Source organism: Zonotrichia leucophrys, chromosome 1 (assembly GCF_028769735.1).
Source record: "Zonotrichia leucophrys gambelii isolate GWCS_2022_RI chromosome 1, RI_Zleu_2.0, whole genome shotgun sequence".
Taxonomy (NCBI): domain Eukaryota; kingdom Metazoa; phylum Chordata; class Aves; order Passeriformes; family Passerellidae; genus Zonotrichia; species Zonotrichia leucophrys.
Window position 1 is genome coordinate 61,937,164 of NC_088169.1, and position 21,666 is coordinate 61,958,829.

The following is a 21,666-nucleotide window of genomic DNA, read 5'->3' on the forward strand; positions in this document are numbered from 1 at the left end:
TGCACACACAGTGATGTTTTGGGGTTAATGCTCTCAGCTGCCCTCCCTAACACCTCTCCTGCCTGGTCACCCCCTGCAGCAGAGATGGGAAGTAAGTGGCAAATCCTCAGCTGCTGCAGTTCACGGTTCCAGCTTGAAGTGCTGTTACTCGTGCCACAGACCTTACCTTGCTGTTTGGTTTGGGTTGGTTTTGTTCCATTTTGTTACACTCTTGGAAGTTTTCCCCTGAGAGAAGCAGAACTGCCTGGGTAATTAGGTCTGAAAAGTAGTTGAAATTAAAAATAGCCTTCACGTAGCTGGGTGGGTGGGTTTGGGTGGGTGCTGTGGAAAGTTCAGCCATAGTGGTTTTACTGTGCCAGAGGCCAGCAGCACCATCACACCTTGTGACCCAGCTTCCCAGGCAGACTAGATCTGCCAGTTCAGGAACTGCACATCAGTGTACCTCATGGCACTGAGTGCAATTATGGGGGATTTTTTCCAGTTCTCTGTCTATGTGAACTGGAGCAGCAGAATTTAACCTTGCAGCCAGGTGTTTCTCCCACACACTCTGCCATGCTCTGAGGTGTCTGTCGGTGGCACTGCCTCGTGTGCAGGCAGTGGGTATGCAGATGTGCACATCTGCACACACCCATGCAGAAATGGCTGTTTCACCTGCTCCCAGCGCCTTCGGCACCGTGCGTGGGGCATGGCTGCCGTAGCGAGCGTGTGTCCCGGGTAGCTGAGGGGAACAATGACGGCATCTCTGCAACAGACGAGGTGTGCGAGGGGACACCGCGATCTGCTGCTGCCACCTGCTGGGGTTTGCGTCTGCGCCCCAGAAGGCTGAGGAGCCATCCCTGCACAGTGATGCCCTGCTCAAAGGAAGCACCCTAGCAGACCCTAAGAAGTTGGTTTATATGCACATCCCTGGCAGTCACCTTTCTTACATGTTGGGCTGCTTTGCATACTTTTAGTGTGTACCTGGAGAGGGAGAGTAAGGATAAGTTTTACTAAAATACATTTATTTTACTGACTGAGACTATATTTTTTGTTCATGTATTTCCTAGCTTTTCCATTTAGCTAAAAGGGAAAGAGTGTAAGGAACACTTAGACAATCAGCCTTTTGTTATTTTCCTGTATCTTCAACATGTATTTGTTGGTTTTAATAGCTTGGAGTACATTGATATTTAGAGGAACGCAGATGCAGAAAATACAAGCATTCCAACAATTCCAGTTCAATATAAGCACTCCAACAGGATTAAATTGCTCAAACTCGAGCAATTATTAATTTAATGTGGAGATTCTTAAACTGTGGTCTGTAGTTGCCATGACAATCCACTCATCTCAGTCCCAATTAATAATTAAACAAACAAGCAGGCTCTTGTGACTCTTAAGAAAATTACTGGTGTTTATTATAAGGAGTGAAGGAGGGCAATATCAGTGAGTTGTGTTTTGTCAAAGATTATTATACTACTGGCATAATAGCTCTACTTGTTATGGTTTTTTTCTTTCTCTTCCAAGCTTTAATATTTTAAGGTATTAGAAAATTCTCAGACACACACTCAGCTCTCTTCTAAAAATGAGGCCACAATAAAATGCTTAAAGCTTTGCAAAATGGCATGAAAACCAAAAGCTTGAGGCTTTGACAAAGTTTGAATAAGGCAAGGATTTACAAGATAATCCCAGACCAAACAGGAAGAAAGGTCAAGAGCTTTTAGCTCAATTGGAGGAAATCCAGCAGGAGGAAGATGTGTGACATAATAGTTCCCAAGAGGTGCAGGTAACTTCATTTCAGCAGCCCCTGGAGTACTTGCCTCTCAGAGGGGGTGCCTGGGAGCCATCACCTCTGGGGCTCCTGTGCTCCCTGCTGCATCCCTTGAGGCTTGTGCTAATCTCTGCTGGTGCCTGAGGGTAAAAGTCTATCCCAGAGTCCTTCCCACACCAGTTAGTGCCCATCAGCCAGCCAGGCTGTCTGCCTCTTAGGAACTGAGTCCGTGCAATGAGCAGGTGTGCAGGAAATGTGGCAATTGCCTGCCTGTTTAATTTGAACTTTTGTTTCCTTTCAGATATACTTGAAAGAAATTTTGAGAGAAATAGGCATCTACAATGTGAAGGGGACCCACAAAAACACATGGGAGCTGAAGCCGGAATACAGACATTACCAAGGAGAAGAAAAGAGTGATTAACAAAAATATTTATGATGTAAGAGTGATTGCACTCAGGGATCTGTGGTGTTCACAGAGAGGACTGAGCACAGTGCAATTCTGCAAGGATAAAGATAAATTAAAGCAGCTGATACTTTGTAATTTTCTGTAGCTTTTCCCCCCAAGGAATACTTCTTGTATGTTTCTATATATGCTTTGTCTTTTGACAGGAAAAGTTTATAGAATAAATTTGTATTAGATTTATCTTTATTAGAAATCTTCTGAGTTCTCCTCTTACTTTTTCTTCGTAGCTTCGTGGCTTTTCCTAGTCTTGATAACTGATGAAAAATGTGTCTTAGAGGAAACCATAACTTTGTGGGTTTGCATTCCAGTGTAACCAGGTTAATACCCTGGGTTCTGCTGGGATCTGTCAGGGCTTTGTCTGGAAGCCTGCAAATGTGCACAACCCTTTGTGCAGTGTCTGTGTGGAATGGACATGCTGCTCTTCCTGGTATCAGGCTTTAGGAAGAACAGCCACAACCATGGTGCTCATCACAATCCTTAGACTCCCTGGGAACAAACCAATGCAGTTAAAAACCCATAAAGTGAGTGGGAAGATGTCAGTCCCCTCCATGTGATTACTGAGAAAAAATGACATGTCTGTTAGGTACAGGAAGGAACAATTTTCTCTTTTGTTTGGTTTTTATGCTGATATCTATGTTCTGTTTAAGTATATCAATAAAAGTATTATTTTAATTTGTGGCACACAATATTGACTTGAACACATTATGATTTAGGTGGGATAAGTCTGAAGTGTTTGTTCAAAGCATGTTTTTATTGCTGGCTTTGCCACTGGGTTCCTCTGTGGTTTGGCAAAGATTGCTAAATGTGTCTGTGTCTCTATTCCATTTTTTAAATGCACACTGCAAGGGTTATTCCTTCAACATCCTTTTTAGGAGGGAGCAGGGAAGGAACTATTTAATGATATTCTCAAAGCTTTTATGTTAGAGCAAAGAACACAGAGTGGAGATAACCTCATTATTATACCTGTAAATTAAGCAGGTGAGGTTTGATAGCTCAGCTTTCACATTCTCTCATGTCCTTCAGGTGTACGCATCATTGCTGCTCACCCTGATGCCACAGGAGGTCTGTGTGAGAAGCAAACATTCCATTATTGGCCCACTTGGAAGCAGTGAAAGGCTTAGAGTGGTCAATGCTTTCAGAGGTCTGTAAAACCACTCTTATACATAAGTCACACAATTTTGCTCAATTCAATTTTTTCTAGAGTTGTTTGTTTAGGTATCTCTCTACAGCTACACTTTGGGTTGGTGCTCAGCATCCTGTGGCATTAAGTGCCCAGTTCCCAGGGAGGGACTGCTGAAAGTTTTGAAGAGCAGCTCCCATTCCAGGGGGGTGTGTGCTTTCATAAATACTGCCACTGACTCGTGTCTCCTCGGGCTCTACAGCAGGACCCAGCTGGCAGATGGCTGCAGGAGCCATCTGAGGGTGCTGAGAGGAACACAGGAAATCAGCCTTTGTGTCTTGCTGGAACACAAAGTGCTCCCGGGCAGTAGCCAGGGCCTGCTTACACTGCTGTCCTCATTGTACAGCTCGAGTCCTCTGTGGGATCTGTGTCCTGTTTCAGCAGGTGAAGCTGAAGCACCCAGCAAGTCTAGGTAAGCTTCTCCATTTTATTGCCCCTCATATGATCCTCTAAAACCATGCAGGGAGATGCCATGCAATCCTGGTTAAGTTGTGGTGTAATTCCTTACCACAGGTAGAAATGACTGTGACATTCCAGAGAGAAATGGTTACCTTGAGTGGAATCTCCAGCAGGAAAGTTTAGGATCTGCTTGTATTTCTGGTTTTATGTGAGCTGGTTCAGAGTTTGTCTTCAGTCGAGAGGGACATGATCAGTCAGCATGAAATGCCTGAACATGTAAGTATAGGAGGTATTTTACTGATCTGCAGAGTGCCTTTGGACAGGGTAAATAAGCTCTGCTCAGGAGTAATGGAAAATGTGCAGAGCACTACGTTTTTTATGGGGTTTATGGTGTTTGCAAAGGGCTGATTTTTTATGGGTATCATTAAAAACGTGTAGAGTGCTAGAAGTAAACAGAAAAAAGAAGCAGTGGGGTTTTCAACTAGTGAGCAACCAGAAAAGTTGAGGAATGCCGAATTGTACTTCTGTGAAGTAGCATCAGTTATAAATAATGAGCAGGACAGTGAGGAAATACCATTTCAAAAATGGAAATGCTGTATCAGAGTAAACTAAGAAAAGATAACCAGTGGAGAGTCCAGATGCCAGGTAGCTTGTGAGCTACTTTTTGACCTGCTTCCTGTGTGATTTTAAAGTTTTTCTGGCATGTTAGGGGATAATTGGAATTTTACCCTCAAAAGCTGCCACAAAATCCAAGTGGCATGAGAGAAGGGAACAATGAGCCCAGAGATGCTGATCTAAAGCATGAAAGATGCTCTCCTGTGCTGGCAGCAGGACATGCGCCATGCAATCAAAGACTCTGCTGGCTCCTGCCTGGTGGGAGCATGTGGTAAAGATGAAGGTGGAATTTTTAGGTGCCCTTGGCAGGTCATCATCCAGCCTGCATTTGAGCCATGGGATCTTACAGTACAAACCATTGCAGAGACAGAAGCAGCAAGATAAATATGCTGCTATGATCCCCATATTCTACCTTTTGCAGTAACCCCGGGCACTGCAGGACTAAATTCAAGGCTGGGATAATGACTGAGCATTTGGGAGAACCTCGTTTGGATCCATCACTTAATAACCAGCAAAACCTATACAGCTCTGCTGTACTTGTTCTGCACAACACCCTTACACAAATGCTGTTGGCAGGATTTCCATCTGCCAGAAGAGAAGAGGAGGCTCGGGGACATTCAGGTCTTATTCCCTGGCCCCCACATTTGGATTAATTTAAACTCTGGACTCACAGCAGTGATGAACAATTCCCTGCTGGTCTTCCCATGTGCTGCTGTCTCTGCTCGATATTGAACTCAGCTCATGCAGATGTTCTTGAATATTAGCGGTCAAAATGCTGCTTGGTGAGAAGGTCCCACAGGCATGAGCAGAAGTTTCTGTGTGCTAAATGCCATTAAATGAGATTAAAAGCATGTCCACTCTCCAGCCTTGCTTGACCTGAACGACCAGTTTGAGTCACTGGAAATTGCATACACAGGAAGCTCGGGCAGTACCAGCAGGGACCTGAGCAGACAGGAGGTGACAGCCACCCCTTTAGAGATCCCCTGCTCACTCAACCTCCCTTCTATTTCCCACCCCACCAGGGAAATTCTCCTCCAGAGCAGGAGAATCAAAGTAAAACTTGTGTGTTGAGAAAGAACAGTTTAATAACTGAAAATTAGTAAAATAGTTGTAATGGTAAAAAATTATTAAAATGCTAATAAAAAAGGAAAAACAAGTGATGGACAATACAAGTGCTCATCACCCTCTGACTGATGGCAGAACCCCCCGTTATGGGTAAGTTCCCCCGTTTATATACTGGGCACGGCCTTCTGTGGTGTGGAATATTCTGTGGTGTGGTGAGCCCAGGGCCTTTGTTCTAGCTGTGCTTTCCCCCCGTCCTGTTTCTTTTGCATCCCTTCTCACTGGCAGCACATGAGACAACAGAAAAACGTCCTTGACCTAGGGTAAACACAACTTAGCAGAAAAACAACATCAGTGTGTTACAAACACCGCTCCTATTCCAAATCCAAAACACAGCACTGTAACAGCTACCGAGAAGAAATTAACTCAGAAAAGAGCAGGGCTGAAAATCAGGACATGGGGGTACTGGCATGGCATATGCTGCTGGGGGTGGCTGGCAGGCTGGGGCAGCTGCAGCTGGTGGGTGAAGGGCAGAGTTGAAGCACCTTTTTGTGGGCAGCATGAGGAAGCACCAGCAGCTGCAGGCAGTTCTGTGGCTGCAGCAGCACAGCTGCAGGGACAGCAAAATCATCCCTCCCTACTGCCATGGGAGAGGCCAGGGACACCCAGCTCGGGTCACAGCTGTAGGTAGAGCAGCCAAACCTCAGCCTTGAACCAGACAACTCCAGTAGCAACACTGGGGTTTTATTAGCTGAGGAGAACAGGAGTACACAGCTTTACATGGTCATTTTTCAACCACTCTGCTACAAGTAATTTGGGAAGCTGATCTTTAAAAAGCTTTCTCAACATTTATGCTCATGGACATTCCCTATTAAAAAAAAAAAAATAAACAGCTGGACTGCTTTGTGCCAGCACATCTGCACCTCACTGAGATAGGAAAAAGAGGTTTGCTCTCCCAAATGCCAGCAGTGCTTCCTTCCTACTGCTGCTGGTTACAGATGGGGAGGTGAATCCCAGCTGATAGCTCCCAGGATAAAGTGTGGGCTGCAAAGAAAACAATGGTTCAGCATTTTATCAATAAAAGTCCAGCTGCTGCCACATTTGGCAATACTGGCATCACACAACCAAAATAGTCTTAAAAAATGTCTTCAAGGGTGTTTGGATCCCTTCTGCCTCAGGTGGAAGGTGATGAATGCAGCTCTAGTGGATTAAAATGCCCAGCAGCCATGTGCATCCTCAACAACATCCCACCCACTCCTGCAGAACACACTGGCAGGGTTGCCAGCATTTGCTGGCACTCAAAAAGCTCCCTCAAGCCCCCAGCCCTGGCCACAGGCACTTGGCTGTGATCTTTGCACAACAGCTTCCAGCTGCAGCTTCCACCAAAAGGTAGCCAAGACACAGGGACTGCAAACCAGCAAGATTGTGCCCTTGTGAATGGATTTGGTACTGTTTAGGGCAAAGACGTCCAGGCTTGGCTAGGGTTTTTGCCTCCTATGAAGATGTTTATCCCTGAGCTAATGAACATGGGTGTTTAACTGCTGCTCTCCCACTGCCAGCTACAGTGCCACAGAGATTTCCTGGTGCAGAGCAAAACATCCCAGCTTACAATGGCAGCAACACCCCAGGGAAGTGGTACAGAGCTAAAGTGCAGATGGAGGTTCAGGAGCAGAGGTAGACATCTTATCTGCTCCAAGTGAGCAGCAGAGTATGAGAAAGCAGAAGTATCTTCATGTGGATACTACTGCTCTTTAATGAAAGCATCCTCCCTGAACAGCTGCCCACTGCCAAGACTGAAGTGGGCTGACCTGTGCCAGCTCAACAGCCAGGGACTTGCTTAGGGAAGTCAGCAAATTCCAGCTTTTCCATTTTTTTTCCAAATTAAAAAGTCTTATTTGGAAACAACCATGTCCTGTGCTTATTGTAACTGCCTTCTGGCTGTGAGCTAAACTGAGTGAAAAATTCACAAAAAAAGCCCCCAACACCAATCAAACCCAATTGTGTTTCCTACATACTTTCATTTAGAATCTTCCCTTTGCAGGTTCTCCCTCCTTGTGCCAAAGCTGAGGGCTGCACAAGGCTCAAACACCATCACCCACTTGGGCTCTGGCATCCACCCCCAGGTCAGTGGGCAAAGCTGGGCACCCCAGAGGGGCAGTGGGGGACACCAGTGCCTCTCCCAGCACACCAGATGTTCCCTGCACTGCATGAACAGCCCCAGGTCTGCACCCTTTCTCCTCAAAGCAGATGGCCAAGCAGCAAAATGGACATTAACATGAGGGTATGGGGCATGGAAAGTGTTTGGGGTTTTTTGCTTGCTCCCAGAGGGCAAAAACAGCATGGATTTGTAGGTGAGGTAGCAAAGACAATATTATTGTAAGACAGTAATAAGACATTGAGGGCAAAAAGTCAAGGAGACAATGGGACGTGTGCCCAGCACAGCAGCTGCTTCCTTCAGCCCAAGGGATCACTCCTTTAACCACAGAAGCCTGAAACTAGAAAGGCAGGTTTGTTTCTCTTCTTAAGCAAATCCACCTTCCTTCTCCTGTCAGCATCCAGCTCCTAGTGGGTGCAGGAGTGGCCTCCTGGCCCACAGAGCCTGAGACCCCAGCCAGCATAAGGGAGGTTTCTACCCAGCTGCTTAACCTGCTTCATGAGGCTCAGGGAAAATGCAATTTGGATCCTTCCCAAATCCACTGAAAGTATCTTTCCAGGAATGAGAGATGCAAGCCTGATAAGCACATTCTAAAACAAGACTGAGCAAAGTCTTAAAGCTGTCCTTCAGTTCTGTATTTTAAGCAGCACCGAGCTAATTTGTTATCATGGGGAATTTTATCAATTTAGTAACTCCAAAGCTGTTGTCTGAAGCATGAAGACTTTCCTTTCCAAACCACTTCAGCTTTTCAGGCCCAGGAACAAAACAGCTGCTTGAGCTGAAGATGGGCCGGAAGAAGAGGAATTACGCCATGAGGAAACACGCAACTTCCTCCCCAGCACAGAGCTGCGTCATGGACTGTGGGCAAGTGCATTTACCAGCACGGGCTCCCCTCCCAGCATGCAGTGACTCCCAGCTCTCCCTCAGCCTGACTGCACAGCAGGCAGCTACCACAGCAGTGCAGCTGCGACAAGCACTTGGCATTGCCGCAGTCCTTCCCTGCCACACCCTCCCTGGTGCATCTGACAGACGTGATGCTGCAGAGCACCAAAACTTATCCTGAGAAACTGAAGGCAGCAATGCGTGTTTGGGAAGTGCAGTGAGCCCAGCACGAACATTTCACTTCCAGCTCACTGAAGAAACAAACAAAACCCCACATCTCCAGAGCCTTTGAACTGGCACTTCTTAGAGCAAGCTGAAAGGAGCCTTCCCACCAGAGGCTTGCCGAGCAGAAGAGCACACCTGCTTGGAGCACAGGATTCCCTAGTTAGGAATGTTAGCACACAGCAATTAAATACCCCAATGAGCCTGGAGTACAGACAGGATGACACACAATTTGCCATTCAACCAAGCAGCAAAGCTGTGTTCATTGTGCTTTGAAGCACCTGTTTTTCAAAGCAGCTCTCTGTCTGTACACAGGTGCCACGTGGCAATTTGCTCCAGGCTGGTGCCCAGGGCTCCCAGCCTTGGCAGGACCAGCCAGCGGGGGGAGGAGTCAATTCCACTCCCACATATCAGCTCCAGAATTTTAAACATTGACTCACAGGAAGTGGGAGTCAGGGCTATGAGGGGCAGCACAGGCATACCAGCACTGCCCTGCCCACACTTACTTTACTCAACTGAGGACTGTTTGCTCTCCCTCTCTTTTAATGTTCTCATTTTTAATGAAGATGCATCAGGAAAGGGGAGAGAACATCCTCACCTGGCCTCATTTAACACATCCTCTGCAAGAAAAAGCACAAGCTGCCTCAGTGGCTTTATCTAGGCTTTGAACTTGCCTCCCAGCCTCAATGGGTGAAGCAGGCTATACCAAAATTGTACCTCATCCACCACAGCTGACTCAAACTCCTTTACTGAAAAGGCTTAAAAACCAAATAAAATTAAAAACCCATATATATAACGTTCCCACAGAACTAAAATAGGGTGTATTTAACCAGACAGGAATCTGGGAGATAACTAGGGCAGGCTCCACTCCCTCCTCCAGTCTCTCACTCCTCCCAGCCTTCTGCCACATCTATCTCACCCCTGCAGAACCCCCTTCCACCTCCACCCTGCAGCACCAGGGGCCAAAAATTGACACAAGACAGCAAAGATGTGAAAACCCCAAAGGAGATAAAACAGCAAGTGGGCCATGCCCTCCCCTTTCAGGCACTTTAGCCTCCTATGCCTCTGCCATCACTGCAGCAGGAAAAGTTAATGATTAGCAGTCCAAGGCAACATCCCTGCTCAGGAACAGGGTCAGCAGCAACACACATCCCCTCGATCCAGGTGGGGCTCTGGATCTGGAAGGAATTTGTGTTCCTTTATTCAATCCAAACTGCCACCGGGTCAGACAGGCAGAAAGCGCAAGGAACCTGTTACTGTTGCATCTCAAAAGAGAACCTGAGAAGCAACAGTGTTTGCTCCAGGTCTGTCAAACAGATGCACTCCCTAACAAGGAACACAGCAGGAACATAACTTACAAACACTCAGGTAAGTCCCTAATACAGGCATACACCTGGTTTGAAGGACATCTAGGGCAGAGCTAGGCCATTCCAACATCGCTCTCCAAGAGGCCAAGTACAGAAAAACCACAAATCCTGCAACTTGATTGAATTCTAGGTCATATGCTCCCCAACAGCTGTCAAATTCAAAGTATCACAGCCAAGCTGTGTTGGAAAACTGAGCCATTTCACCTTCTCTCCTCAGTATTCAGCCTCCTGCCTTGATCTTGAAGACCTACTATAGCTCAAGAGAGGCTCAAGTGCTCTTGTCTGACAAAGCAGCTCAGCCAGCATTCAGCTTGAGTAGCACACATTCCATTCTGGGATGTTTTTGTTACTAATTTCTTATCTCTTCCAGACATAAGACTCCGCACAATCACAAAAGATGGTGGTCCACTCCATTATGACATTTCTTGGACTTTGCCTTATTGATATCAACCTGCTTTTGCACTCCAGTGCCACAGGCAAACTGTGAAATCTGTCTGGAAGTAGTCCAGTTGTATTGCTCTAGCACCAGCTGTGCTACTGGCAGCATCAATCCATGGCGCAACCTCTCCTTCAAGTCACCTTGAGAGACACATCAGACCAAAAGACATCACCTAGAATGGGTTTAAATGAGTTTTATTTTAGACAACCTACATGATAGATGTTTTTTTTGTTTTTTTAAACAATGCCTCCACTCCAAATCAGGGTCAAAATAAGTGAATAAAGCTCAAGATGACATCAGTCCAGTTAGACATTGCTGATTCCTGGTGTTGTGCCGATGAAGAAGAAACAGCAGCCAGCTATGAAGACAAGTGATCCAAAACCATACTGTTTGATTTGTTACTGAAACAAGAGTAGCAAGTGTTAGTTAAAGGTCATGACATTATCAGCACATTTCTGTAACTTGTTTGTGTATTCCCTAATTCAATCTGGGCTGCCACAGTCAGGCAGGCAGAAAGCGCAAGGAAGTTATTTTTGCATCTTAGTGCAAACCAGGGAGCAACAGGAAAAGTGCTCATGGTCTATCAGAGGATGCTGATCATTTTTACAATTGTACAGAGCAACTGGCACCCACCAGCTGCTAAACAAGCCAGGCTGAGCACTCATTCACACCCTTCCTGCTTGACACACCAAGGTTCATGTTTCCCCTCAAGCACATCCTAAACAAGTACCAGAGCTTACAATGTACCCAGCTGTCTCTGGGTATATTCTAAGAAGAAAGCTGCACCAAGAAGCTGAAGCAGGTTTTACTGCACATGGGAACACCTTGCTACTGTATTTTTACACCACCTTGAAGTAGGTGGAGTTATCTAAACAACGCATCCAAAAGGTGTGCCCCCATAGAGGAATGTCTCCCCATAGAGGAGATGCACAGAAGCTTCTGCTCCCAGGAGGTGCCCTGCAGGTGATCACCTGTTCCAGGGCCAGAACAGACATCCCCCCTCATCAGGCTGTGGGAGGTGCTGTGTCTGTCTGGCCAACTGAAGTGTTCCTTTAATTGGGCTACTGCTGCACACCAGAATCTGGCTCATCTTTACATGACTTGCATACCAGAAAGCCTGTGAGAGGCTTTACAGATAAATTTAGCTGTCTATATACAGACTTCACAAGTCCACAATGGGCAAGGCAACTGTTGACCCCACACTGCAGTCAATTCCACAGGTCTCCAAGCAAACCAAAACCTCACAAGTGTTGAGATCCAAATACTATCTTGTGGGCAACCACATTCTAGACCATAGGAGCAGACCACAGGAGCTCAGGTAGTTGGGAGATTCCAGATAGAAAAAAAAGGTTAAGTACCTGGTCAAGCAATACTGTATTCTCAAATTTAGGGCAATATTTAAACTGACAGTTCTTGTATAAGGGCATCAGGTTAAGTGAAAGAAGACAGAATATGACCATGCAAGGTACTTCACAGTTAACTCCCAGAAAAGAGATCCAAAGTAGAAGTGCTCCATTTCAGAGGACCTGCTCTTTAATCTAATGGTTTAAACCCATTCCCAATTACAAGCATCTCACCAGGGCCATCCCTTCTGCATTTCTTGGCCATAAGTCACCATGAATCACAGCAGTGATATACATCCCCTTTTAGTACAACTGAATAGTACTCAAAAGTTTCAGGCATTTTGTATAATATTAAGGCACCAATCAGGCTGTACTTGCACAATACCTAAAGTTTTCAAACTGGCAGCTACTGTTCAACAGGGATACAGGAGAACAAAAGATGAAGGAGCTCACCATGTACTTGGGCACATTAACCCAGTTCAGTTCAGTACTTACACATTTCTCGATTTCTAAGCCGTCCTTAAAGAAAATCATATATGGGGTCACACCATCCTCACGGAAATCCAGGAGAGCCACCATTCCATCTGGATTCATGTTCTCCCCTACAAAGAACTTCAGAGGAATGTGTCTCTAAGACATTTAATTGGCTAATGCCAGGAGAAAATGCCTTTTTATACAATACTTTTGTATAAACAATGCAGCATCACCAAGCTCAGTTTAAAAGTCTCCCTGACCAGCCACAGGGATTTTCCTTCTCTGCAGCTTGTCAATCTTAGTGCTACCATGGCTGATATACCAGAAGAAAGGGATGCTATCCAGAGGGACCTTGACAGGCTGGAGAGGTGGGTCCATGGGAACCTTGTGATGTACAACAAACCAAGTGCAATGCCCTATACCTGGGTCAGGGCAAGCTCAAGCAAAAATACATGCAGGGCTTGGGAATGGACTGACAGCAGCTCTCGGGAGAAAGACTTGGGGGTGTTGGGTGACACCCAGCACTGTGAGCTTGCAGCCCACAAACCCAAATGGCCAAAGAGGTGTGACCAGCAGGTCAAGGGACATGATTTTGTTCCTCTGCTCTGCTAAGCCCTCACCCAGAGTGCTGCATCCAGCTCTGGAGCTGGGATCCCAACACAAGAAGGATGTGGATCTGCTGGACCAAGCCTAGGTAGGCCACTGAGATGGTCAAAGGCCTAGAGCACCTCTCCTATAAGGACAGACTGAGCAAGTTGGGGCTGTTCACCCCTAGAGGCTCCAGGGAGACCTTACAGCACCCAGTATGTAAAAGGAGCTACAAAAAGGAAATTGCTTTGAAACTCTAAAGAGGACAGATTTAGATGATATATTAGGAAGAAATTCTTCACTGCGGCGCTGGTGAGAGACTGGCACAGACTGACCAGAGAAGCTGTGCATGCCCCATCCCTGGCAGCGTTTGAGGCCAGCTTGGATGGGGCTCTGAGCTACTGGGTCTAGTGGAAGGCATCCCTGTCCATGGCAGGGAATTGGAACTCGATGGTGCTTTTCAACCCAACACCTTCTGTGATTCAATAATTTCACCTTGATGCTATGAACAGAGCAAGAGACAGCAGGGGCCAAAGTTAATTACCTTCCAAGTCCAACTACACAGTCCCTGAATCACCATAACAGATGTAGCTAACTACAAGCATTACCAGCTGAAGTGAGACCACCAAACAGCTAACAGTCTCTGGCTGTTTCTCCTGCCTGACTCTCAGGGCCCCTATTACTCTCAAAGACTGTCAAGTTAGCATCCCCACAACAGGAGCCATCAAAATTCTCAACAAGCTGTTCAGCAGATGAACCAATCACAGCTTATCAATACTGCTGTAAGGAGACATAACTTACCTGGTAGTTTTTGAAGTTGGCAAGGATGTGTTTGATTTGTTCTGCAGCCCCAGTCATGAAAGGCTTTACTCTCTCTGGCTTGTGTTCCTCAAGTCTGGCTTTGATTCTGGAAGGACAAAGAAAAAATGCTCTGAAAACATGTTCCAGCTTAATATCTTCATTGTCTGGCAGGCTGTCATAGCTCCCTTTCCCCCCACTTCCTCTCAAAGCCCCCAAATTTTAACTTAGTTTTTTAAAGTGAAATCACAGAACAGTACCTGCCACTCCTACCAAGGTTATTTTACAACCAGGCTAGTGATAGGCAAAAATCAGCAAGCCCTTTCCACAGCACCAGGAGTATCACCCACCCATATCACAAAGCTTTTTCACTTTCAGTATTAACCCCACTGAACACCAACCAACAGCTGTTATACCATGAACTAGCAAAAAGACCCATTCACACACGGTTTTTAGCTGTTTACACTGTCACTCTAGAAAAGCTTCAGAAGCTTTTCTTTACCACCTCAGTTTCTCCAAATGAAGGTCTGGCATGGAGAAATAGAAAACAGCAAAGCTACAAATAAGATCCAAAGCACATGATCAGTTCCTCTACCTCAGCCAAAAAATAAACACAGATATTCCATCCCCCATTCTTTAGAGCCCCAGTTCCGCCAAGCATTAAGACATTACTCAAGTTCACAGCCAGTTTCACACCCGTATCAGAATGAACACCTGATAGGAATAAATCCAATGCTGTTTTTACAACCTCAAGCACACAAAACCCCTGCAGTCCAACTGAAAGGAAAGGCCTACCAACACTTACGCTTTCATGTAATCCTTGATGTACTTCTTGTAGGATTCTTTTGTGAAGCTGGTCTCCTGAAGGTGGTGGTTAATTACTATGTCAACACCAGTTATGACCGTGGCTTCTGTTCCATCTCCCTCAGGACCTTCAGCAGAGGCATTGCCACCAATTAGAGAGTCATCAATTTGACCCTCTGTCCTGGTGACCATCTAGATTTAGAGACATCAAAAAACTTAACGGCTCTGCAAAAAACCTTAGCACTACCGCTCTTACACTCCTATGACCTGACAGCAGGGCACAACTTGAGAGACATAGTTCAGTGCAAGGAACCTGGCTGCAGCTTGAGCACTAATTTCCCAGTGACAGGAAAAGAGGGAACGGTTAAAATTGAAAGACAGTAGGTTCAGATTAGATATTGGATAGAAAGTCTTTACGTGGGAGGCACTAGCAAAGGCTGCCCAGGGAACCCATGGATGGCCCACCTCTGGAACTGTTCAAGGCCAGGCTGGATGGGGCTTTGAGCAACCTGGTCTAGTGAGTCCTTGCCTATGGCAAGGAGGCTGGAACTAGATGATCTCCAAGCTGCATTCCAACCCAAAGCGTTCTATGATTCTATGACTGCCAAGCACGACTCCCGCACGGTGCACAACCGAAGCTCCATTACACTCCAGCCTGGCTGACTCGGGCTCTCTCAGGCACCATCTACGGCAGCACGGGGCACTGGGCCAAGGTGAGTCTTCTCTCTTTCCCTGCTCGGGCTCTTCGCAAGGAGGCCACCCCCACTCCCCACCGGCCGTGAGTCACCACGGCAACCCTTCCTCCCTCCCTCTTTCGGGGCGGGCGGGCACTCACCTTCCCCTCCACTTCCAGGCACAGGCCGTCCGCCACCTCCCGGATCTTGTAGATGTCCGAGAACATCTCATCCTCTGCAGGGAGAGAGAAACGCACATACACACCCAGCCGCGTCAGCCTCCGCCTCCCGGCACCCACCACTTTCCCCCATCGCTCCCGCCCCCGGGCTCCGCGCCCCCCCCGCCCCGGCCCAGCCCCGCACATGCGCGCCGGCACCGCCGGGCCCAGCGCTCGGGCCCGGGCCGCGCTTCCCCCCCCCGCTCCGAGTGCCGGCCCGGCCGCCCCTCCCGGCCGCGCCGCCCCCCCTCCGCGGCCTTACGGCTGATGCAGTCCCGGTAGATGATCATGGCGGCGGCGGGGGGCGGCGGGGGCGCGGGGTCTTAGCGCAGCGACCCGGGCGCGGGGCGGGAGCGGGGCGGAAAGGGCCGAGTCAGCGCCTGCCGGGGCTCATATAGCGGGCACGGCCCCGCGCGTCACCGCGCACGCGCACTGCGCGCCGCCCCGCCCCTCCGCCAGCGGCGCCCCCGCGCGGCCGCGTCCGGAACTGCCGCGCGAGGGGGGCGCGAGCGTGGGGTTCCCGGCGCGCGGGCCGGGGCAGCGCCACAGCGGGCACCGGTACCCGCACCCGCACCTGCCCCGGAGCTGTCAGTGCGCCGAGGCCTCCCCTCCGCCTCTGCAGGATCAACTCACCCAGCGACCTCATACAGCTTCCCCTCAGAGCCCTTAACCATTGTCACTGCCCTCCTTTGGACGCTCTAATAGCTCCATGTCTTCCTTGCATTGTGGCGTCCAGCACTCGAGGTGAGGCTGCCCCAGCTCAGAGCAGAGCGGGACAATCCCCTCCCTTGCCCGTCTGGCCGTGCTGTGCCTGATGGCCCCCAGGACAGGGCTGGCCCTCTGTGTGCCAGGGCTCTGCTCAGATTCACCTGCCAAACGGCGAGCGGGGTTTCATCCCTCCCGAGTCGGAGGGGCAGGGCTGGCAGCGACCTCTGGAGAGCACCCAGTCCTGCCCCGTGCCGGAGCAGGGCTGTGCCTCTCCCTCATTGCCGGTGGTTGCATTTTATGGGTTTCAACACCAATTTTCCTCTTGCTGCTAATCTTTTAAGCTCTCAGTAACACATTTCTTTTTGTCTAACTTCTTATGAGGTGTCCGGGATGTGTGATCACTGGCTCTTTTCTCATTACTGAGTCACTGAGCTGGGGCGATCACATTTTCAATTTCTTTTGCCAGTTGGTGCAAGATGGTACAGGTTTTGGGCACATCTAGGCATCCTTTCTTTTTCCTCCTTTTTTTTTTTTTTTTCAGAGAGGCAATTATGTATATCCACTCTTTTTTCCTTGTCTTGTATAAGGAAGCATCTTTGCACCCACATGTTCCAAACTAGCCTCCAGTTTAACACAGGCAGCCTGGTAAATCCACACACTGACTTTCCAAGGAGAAGTGCACCCAGCTTTTCCCAAGCCCCCCGGGAAAGCACTGCTGTCCCCGTGTCCCACCACAGCCAGGGTTTCCCCTCCATGGGCAGCCTGACAGGGATGTGTCTGTGTGAGCTCTCCTGGCACTTCCCACTGTTGCCTCCTCACCATCATCCTCACACGCTGCTGAGGGGCTCTGGACCTTGCAAGGGCTGTGACACAGGGACACAGAAACTCATTCTGTTATACATTTGCTCTGCAGGGTACTGGATCTCCTACAAATAAGTGATGTGTTGAAAACATTTATAGGGAAATAAGTAGGAAGCTATGGAACTCTTACCTGTTCTTACTCCCTCAGGGAAATTGAGTTGGGGATGTTCAGAGGCACTGCTTATGCACTCGTGAAAGGGCTGGCTGGGACAGGTATATTTTTATTATTTTTTCTTATAAGGACAAGTGAGATTTAGCCCAGTAGTCAGGGTCGAGATAAAAGACAGAAGGGCAGTTGTGCCTAGACCTCTTTTTCCCCCTTTGGACTTACTTTTCTGCAGCAGCCTGTCAAGCTGAAACAAATCTAGACCTCACTTGAACTCTGATTCTTAAGAGACATTAATAAAATACCTTCAAAAGACATCATGGGACGTGAAACGCTTAATGCTGCTAATGATCCTGGACTTGGCAGAGACATCAGGGCACAGGACACAATTCCCTGTCCCTCACCTTCCTTAGGCAGTGAATTGCTCATTGCTTTCCTTGCGTGTGCCAGTGGAGCTCCCTTTCTATCTCCTCCTTCCCTGCTCTTCCTTCCTTTGCTCCAGATATCAGTGCCCTTTTTTTAAAGATGGTCTAGCTTCTTACATAATCTAATTAAATTTACAAGTAGTTCTCTGCTGGTTTTCACCTTCAAGACTACAGTTGCTATTTCAGGCCTGAAGAAGGGGCTTCTTCCCAAAAGCTTTTCCTGTTTTTTTTTTCTTTTCCTCAGTGGCATCTGGCCTGATAAAAGATAACCCCTCTTTTTACAAACCACAATAAAAAAAGAGCAACTTCCATCTTTAGCAGTGTGGTGAGTGACAGGGGAACATTTGGCTCCTTCTAAGTAGTGTAATATGCAGCTAAAAACATCCAGTTAGTAGGTGTGCTTCAATTTGGTTTTATTTTCAAGAGACCATTCTAGAAAAAAGGATATTTCTGCAGTAGTTCAGAAACATCTTAGAAATTCATCATTTGACTCAATTTGCTGAAGTCAGGGTAGAAAGCCTTTCGCACAGAGTGATGGTAAAGGGACCTTCTGGTTGCTTTGCCTTGCCTGTAGGTCTGTATTAGGAGTTGCAGGTGTAAAATGTGAGATGTCATTTAAAAATGCATCTCCTAAATAGGTCAAGGCTCCTGTGTGAACACCAGGAGTGTTTGATGTGGAGTTAAGTTAAATCAGTATCAAGTTGAAGTTAGCAGTGTTTTAATTGGCATAGGCTTCGCTGAGGTATCAGTGCTGAAATTTTCCTGTGATCCCATTTAGACACGGAATTATGTTATGTGCTGATACTTTGTGAAATAGATTTGAAAATGCTTTTTTTCCTCCTTTTTTTTTTCAGAAACCATTTGAGAAAACCTTAGTGTTTCTCAACTGCTTTCTGTCCAGGCAGCCTCTTCAAGCACTTCTCACACCCAGCCAGAGTTGGATTCACGTTTCAGAGTGACACGTTACAAATGTGGTCCCTCCCTCCACCTTTCTAGCTGCCGATTGACAGCCAAAATGATGTGAGAAGTTTTCCTGACAGTGCACCTCACCTTTTGTGTTGTGTAAATCCCAAAGGATTGATGGAATCCTGTGGGTTTATACAGGAGTCTTCTAACAGTATCTGAGGAGGATTTTCTAGGCAGGTGTCTGCAGAGTGTCACAAGAAGCCTTTCCCATGGAAAGCCACACCTCAGACAGTTGTGAATTACTGCACTATTGCTTCCATCAATATTGTGTGGATATGGCTGTGCTCAACTAATTGTGTCTTGGGTTCCAGTGCCAGATGACAGCTGATCCTGCACCATTCTGTCCCCAAATAAACGGTCCATTTTCAGCCCTTGTGGCAACTCCCATGAGCTGTAAGAAAAGGGAGGGGAACCTCCCTTCAGTTCATGTCTCCTGCAGGGTGCAATCAGTGGAAATAAAGCAGAGGTGAGGCTGGAGGAAGAGAGGTGATACTGGGCTATGACATAAGGGGTGGCACCAGTGTGTTCTTCTAACCTGTGTAAAAGGCTGTGAAAGTCACATAAAAGTGATGATGTTTTGTATCATTTGCCACGTGTGGGGGAGAGGATCCTAAGTAGGCATCTATATCTGCTGGTAGAAAGAAATTGGAAAAAATTAGGATTAAAGGATTGAGCAAGCCCTGGTGCTGCAGAGAGGCTGGCAGGACAGTCTGTGCCCAGTGCCCCCTTCCCCAGTGCATCTCCCAGCACAAAGGCTTTGGGAGAGAGGATGCACATGATCAACCCATGTCTTCACAAATCTGTCTGGAATTTAGGGCTGAAACAAGGAGCTGTAACTTTGTAGCCCTTCTTCCAACACACACACAGATGGAAACTGTAGCTTTTGACTGGTTTGCTTCAAGTTGTTTCCCTAGGGCATTTCCAGGCAATAAAGATTTGATCACTATTTGTTACCCCTGCTTATTAATTGGGAATTGATCTTACAAAGCCAGACCATCAGTTTGATTCTTTCAGGTGAGTTTATGTTATGAATATAGTCAGTCTTCCAATGCTTGGCAATCCTTCGAGTGTTTTGGATCTCGAGCCAAAATTCATAATTTAGATTTACATTAGCAGTGTACTAAGCCAGAATCCCAGATCCCAAGATTAATATTTGAAAGAGTTGAGCTTTGATCATTAGTGTAGCTTATCAGCTCAGATCTATTCACAAATGATAGACCATATTAGGCTGGACTAGATAGATTAAGGTATCCCAGACAAAGGCATCATTTTTAGAATACAAGGGAGGTCTTTGGTTGAGCAACAACCCCTCTTGCACTCACCACAAACGCAGGTGTTTGTGTTCTTACCTTGGCATTTTCAGTGTTTACTCTTGCTCTCGGTGGCTGCTGCGCTTCTGCGAACAGACACAGAGGTCACTGCGCAGCCACAAACCCCTTTTGCCTGGGGCACTGCTCACCCAAGCCCTGCCCTGGGCGGAGTGAGGCTGTCAGCCCGCACTGCAGCTCCTGCATCACTAGGAAAAACAGGACTGCGATTCCCAAGTTCACAACTATGGAGCAAGGTGCTGCCCACCCGCAATTTCATACTCACTTACCATAGAAACATCCAGGTGACTGAAAGGGCTGTGGTGGAAATGTCTGCACCTGATCCTCAGGTCTGTGCCAGTGTGTCCCACTGATGTGCTCAATGATGGAATAGAGAGTGCATTCGTTAAAGTGGCAGTAACATTACATTGGGAAGGACCACAAGTGTATTGGAGATTAAGACTGGAATTAAAAAGTGATTTTGACACATTGGACAAGTGGCCTGAATTGTTAGAAGGCATTTGCACAAGGCCAGCCCATCAATGAGCAGCCAAACATTTGCTGAAAGGAAAACCTACCAAAGGCTTTTGAACACAAAGGTGCAGCATAACGTTCAAACAAGCTCTGAGCCACACATTACTAGAAACTGAAAGAGTGCATAAGGGAAGTGCTGCCTGATCATGGCCCTGGTCCTCTGCTTGTTGTAGGCTTCTGCTGCTGGCAAATGCCAGGGAATGCTGAGATGATGGTGTGCTCCACGTGGGTGCTCTGATGTCATGCTCACAAATACAAAGCAGAAATGATCAGCCATGGACACAGGGCAGAGAACTGGGCAGCAGTTCTACAGAAAAGATCTGGGATACTGGTGGATCCAAAGCTGAACCAGAATCATAGAGTCATAGAAACATTTAATTTCAAAACGGCCTCTGAGATCATTGTGTCCAGTCATTAACCCAGCACTGCCAAGTCCACCACTAATCCATGTCCCTGAGGGCCACATCTGCTTGCCTTTTAAATACTTCCAGGGATGGTAACTCAAAAACATCCCTGTGCAGCCTGTTCTTATGCTTGACCAGCCTTTCCGTGGGAAAAACCAATAATCCTAATGTCTATTTTACCTGTTCTGAGAAAAGGCCACACAATATTGGAGTAGCTAAGGGATGATGTTATGTGTAAGAAACTTGTGCTGTTGTAGATGTGAGGGGCTGAGCTGTGTTTGGTGGTGCTGGCATTTCCTGGAGCACTGACTCCAGCTTTAACAGCACACTGTGAACGCTGTGAAAAAGCTATGGACTGATCAGCAAGGGTTTACAAGAGCAGAGGGAATGAGTAGAATGAAAATGAGTTAGTTTGTTTTGCTGTGAGGAAGATTTAGATTAGCCATGGGAAATGCTTTCCAGTACAGCCAACAGAGAAGCAAAGAATAGGCTGTCTGCCTAGTTCTCTGTCCTGGCAGGTTTTTGCAAATAAGCAAGAAACCTGCTCATGGGAGATCAGAAAGCATGTTAGATCTGTCATTATTGACACAAATAATGGCTGATTCTGCCTTCTCTAGGTTCTTTTAAACCCTATTCATCACCAAGTGATTCTTATATGAACTATGTGCTGTCATTTATACCTGTTTAGGGTGGTTACACAATCAGGGTAAAATTAATATCCACAAATCCCTATTCAGAATAAACAAGAGGGTTTGGAAAAGGGACATTATGAGAAGAATGTTTCCCTGCATGGCAAGATGGGTCTGCTTGGAAATCACGTGCACACAGAAGGAGAAGCATTCAGGTTCTGCTGTGCCCAGGGTTTTAATCCTAGTGAGTCCCTATTTTAGTCCTGTTTAAATACAGTGTGGTACAATCCTTTGACTTA

At 47.1% G+C, this 21,666-nt stretch overlaps 2 protein-coding genes and 2 non-coding genes across 4 annotated transcripts in view; 1 reads left to right on the plus strand and 3 right to left on the minus strand.

The window, feature by feature from the left end:
* The window catches only part of GTF2F2 (general transcription factor IIF subunit 2), a 77,721-nt gene extending 74,828 nt beyond the window's left edge, over positions 1 to 2,893 (plus strand). The window contains exon 9 of the mRNA XM_064714541.1: positions 2,046 to 2,893. Coding sequence (XP_064570611.1) covers positions 2,046 to 2,165 — 120 coding nt within the window. The 3' untranslated portion in view covers positions 2,166 to 2,893. The remainder of the gene's footprint in view (positions 1 to 2,045) is intronic.
* A 7,016-nt stretch (positions 2,894 to 9,909) lies between these two features.
* Positions 9,910 to 10,045, minus strand: LOC135455896 (small nucleolar RNA SNORA31). The gene has a single exon (XR_010442416.1). It is a non-coding gene; the product is annotated as a small nucleolar RNA SNORA31 (small nucleolar RNA).
* A 661-nt stretch (positions 10,046 to 10,706) lies between these two features.
* On the minus strand, positions 10,707 to 15,826 carry TPT1 (tumor protein, translationally-controlled 1). The gene is made up of 6 exons (XM_064714561.1): positions 15,690 to 15,826; positions 15,371 to 15,444; positions 14,537 to 14,727; positions 13,735 to 13,840; positions 12,367 to 12,483; positions 10,707 to 10,929 (listed from the first exon to the last, which is right to left on the minus strand). The coding sequence occupies exons 1-6, from the start codon at positions 15,715 to 15,717 to the stop codon at positions 10,927 to 10,929; spliced, it is 519 nt and encodes a 172-aa protein (XP_064570631.1). The 5' UTR covers positions 15,718 to 15,826; the 3' UTR covers positions 10,707 to 10,926.
* Positions 10,995 to 11,124, minus strand: LOC135455888 (small nucleolar RNA SNORA31). Its single transcript, XR_010442415.1, has one exon. It is a non-coding gene; the product is annotated as a small nucleolar RNA SNORA31 (small nucleolar RNA).
* Positions 15,827 to 21,666: the final 5,840 nt, after the last annotated feature.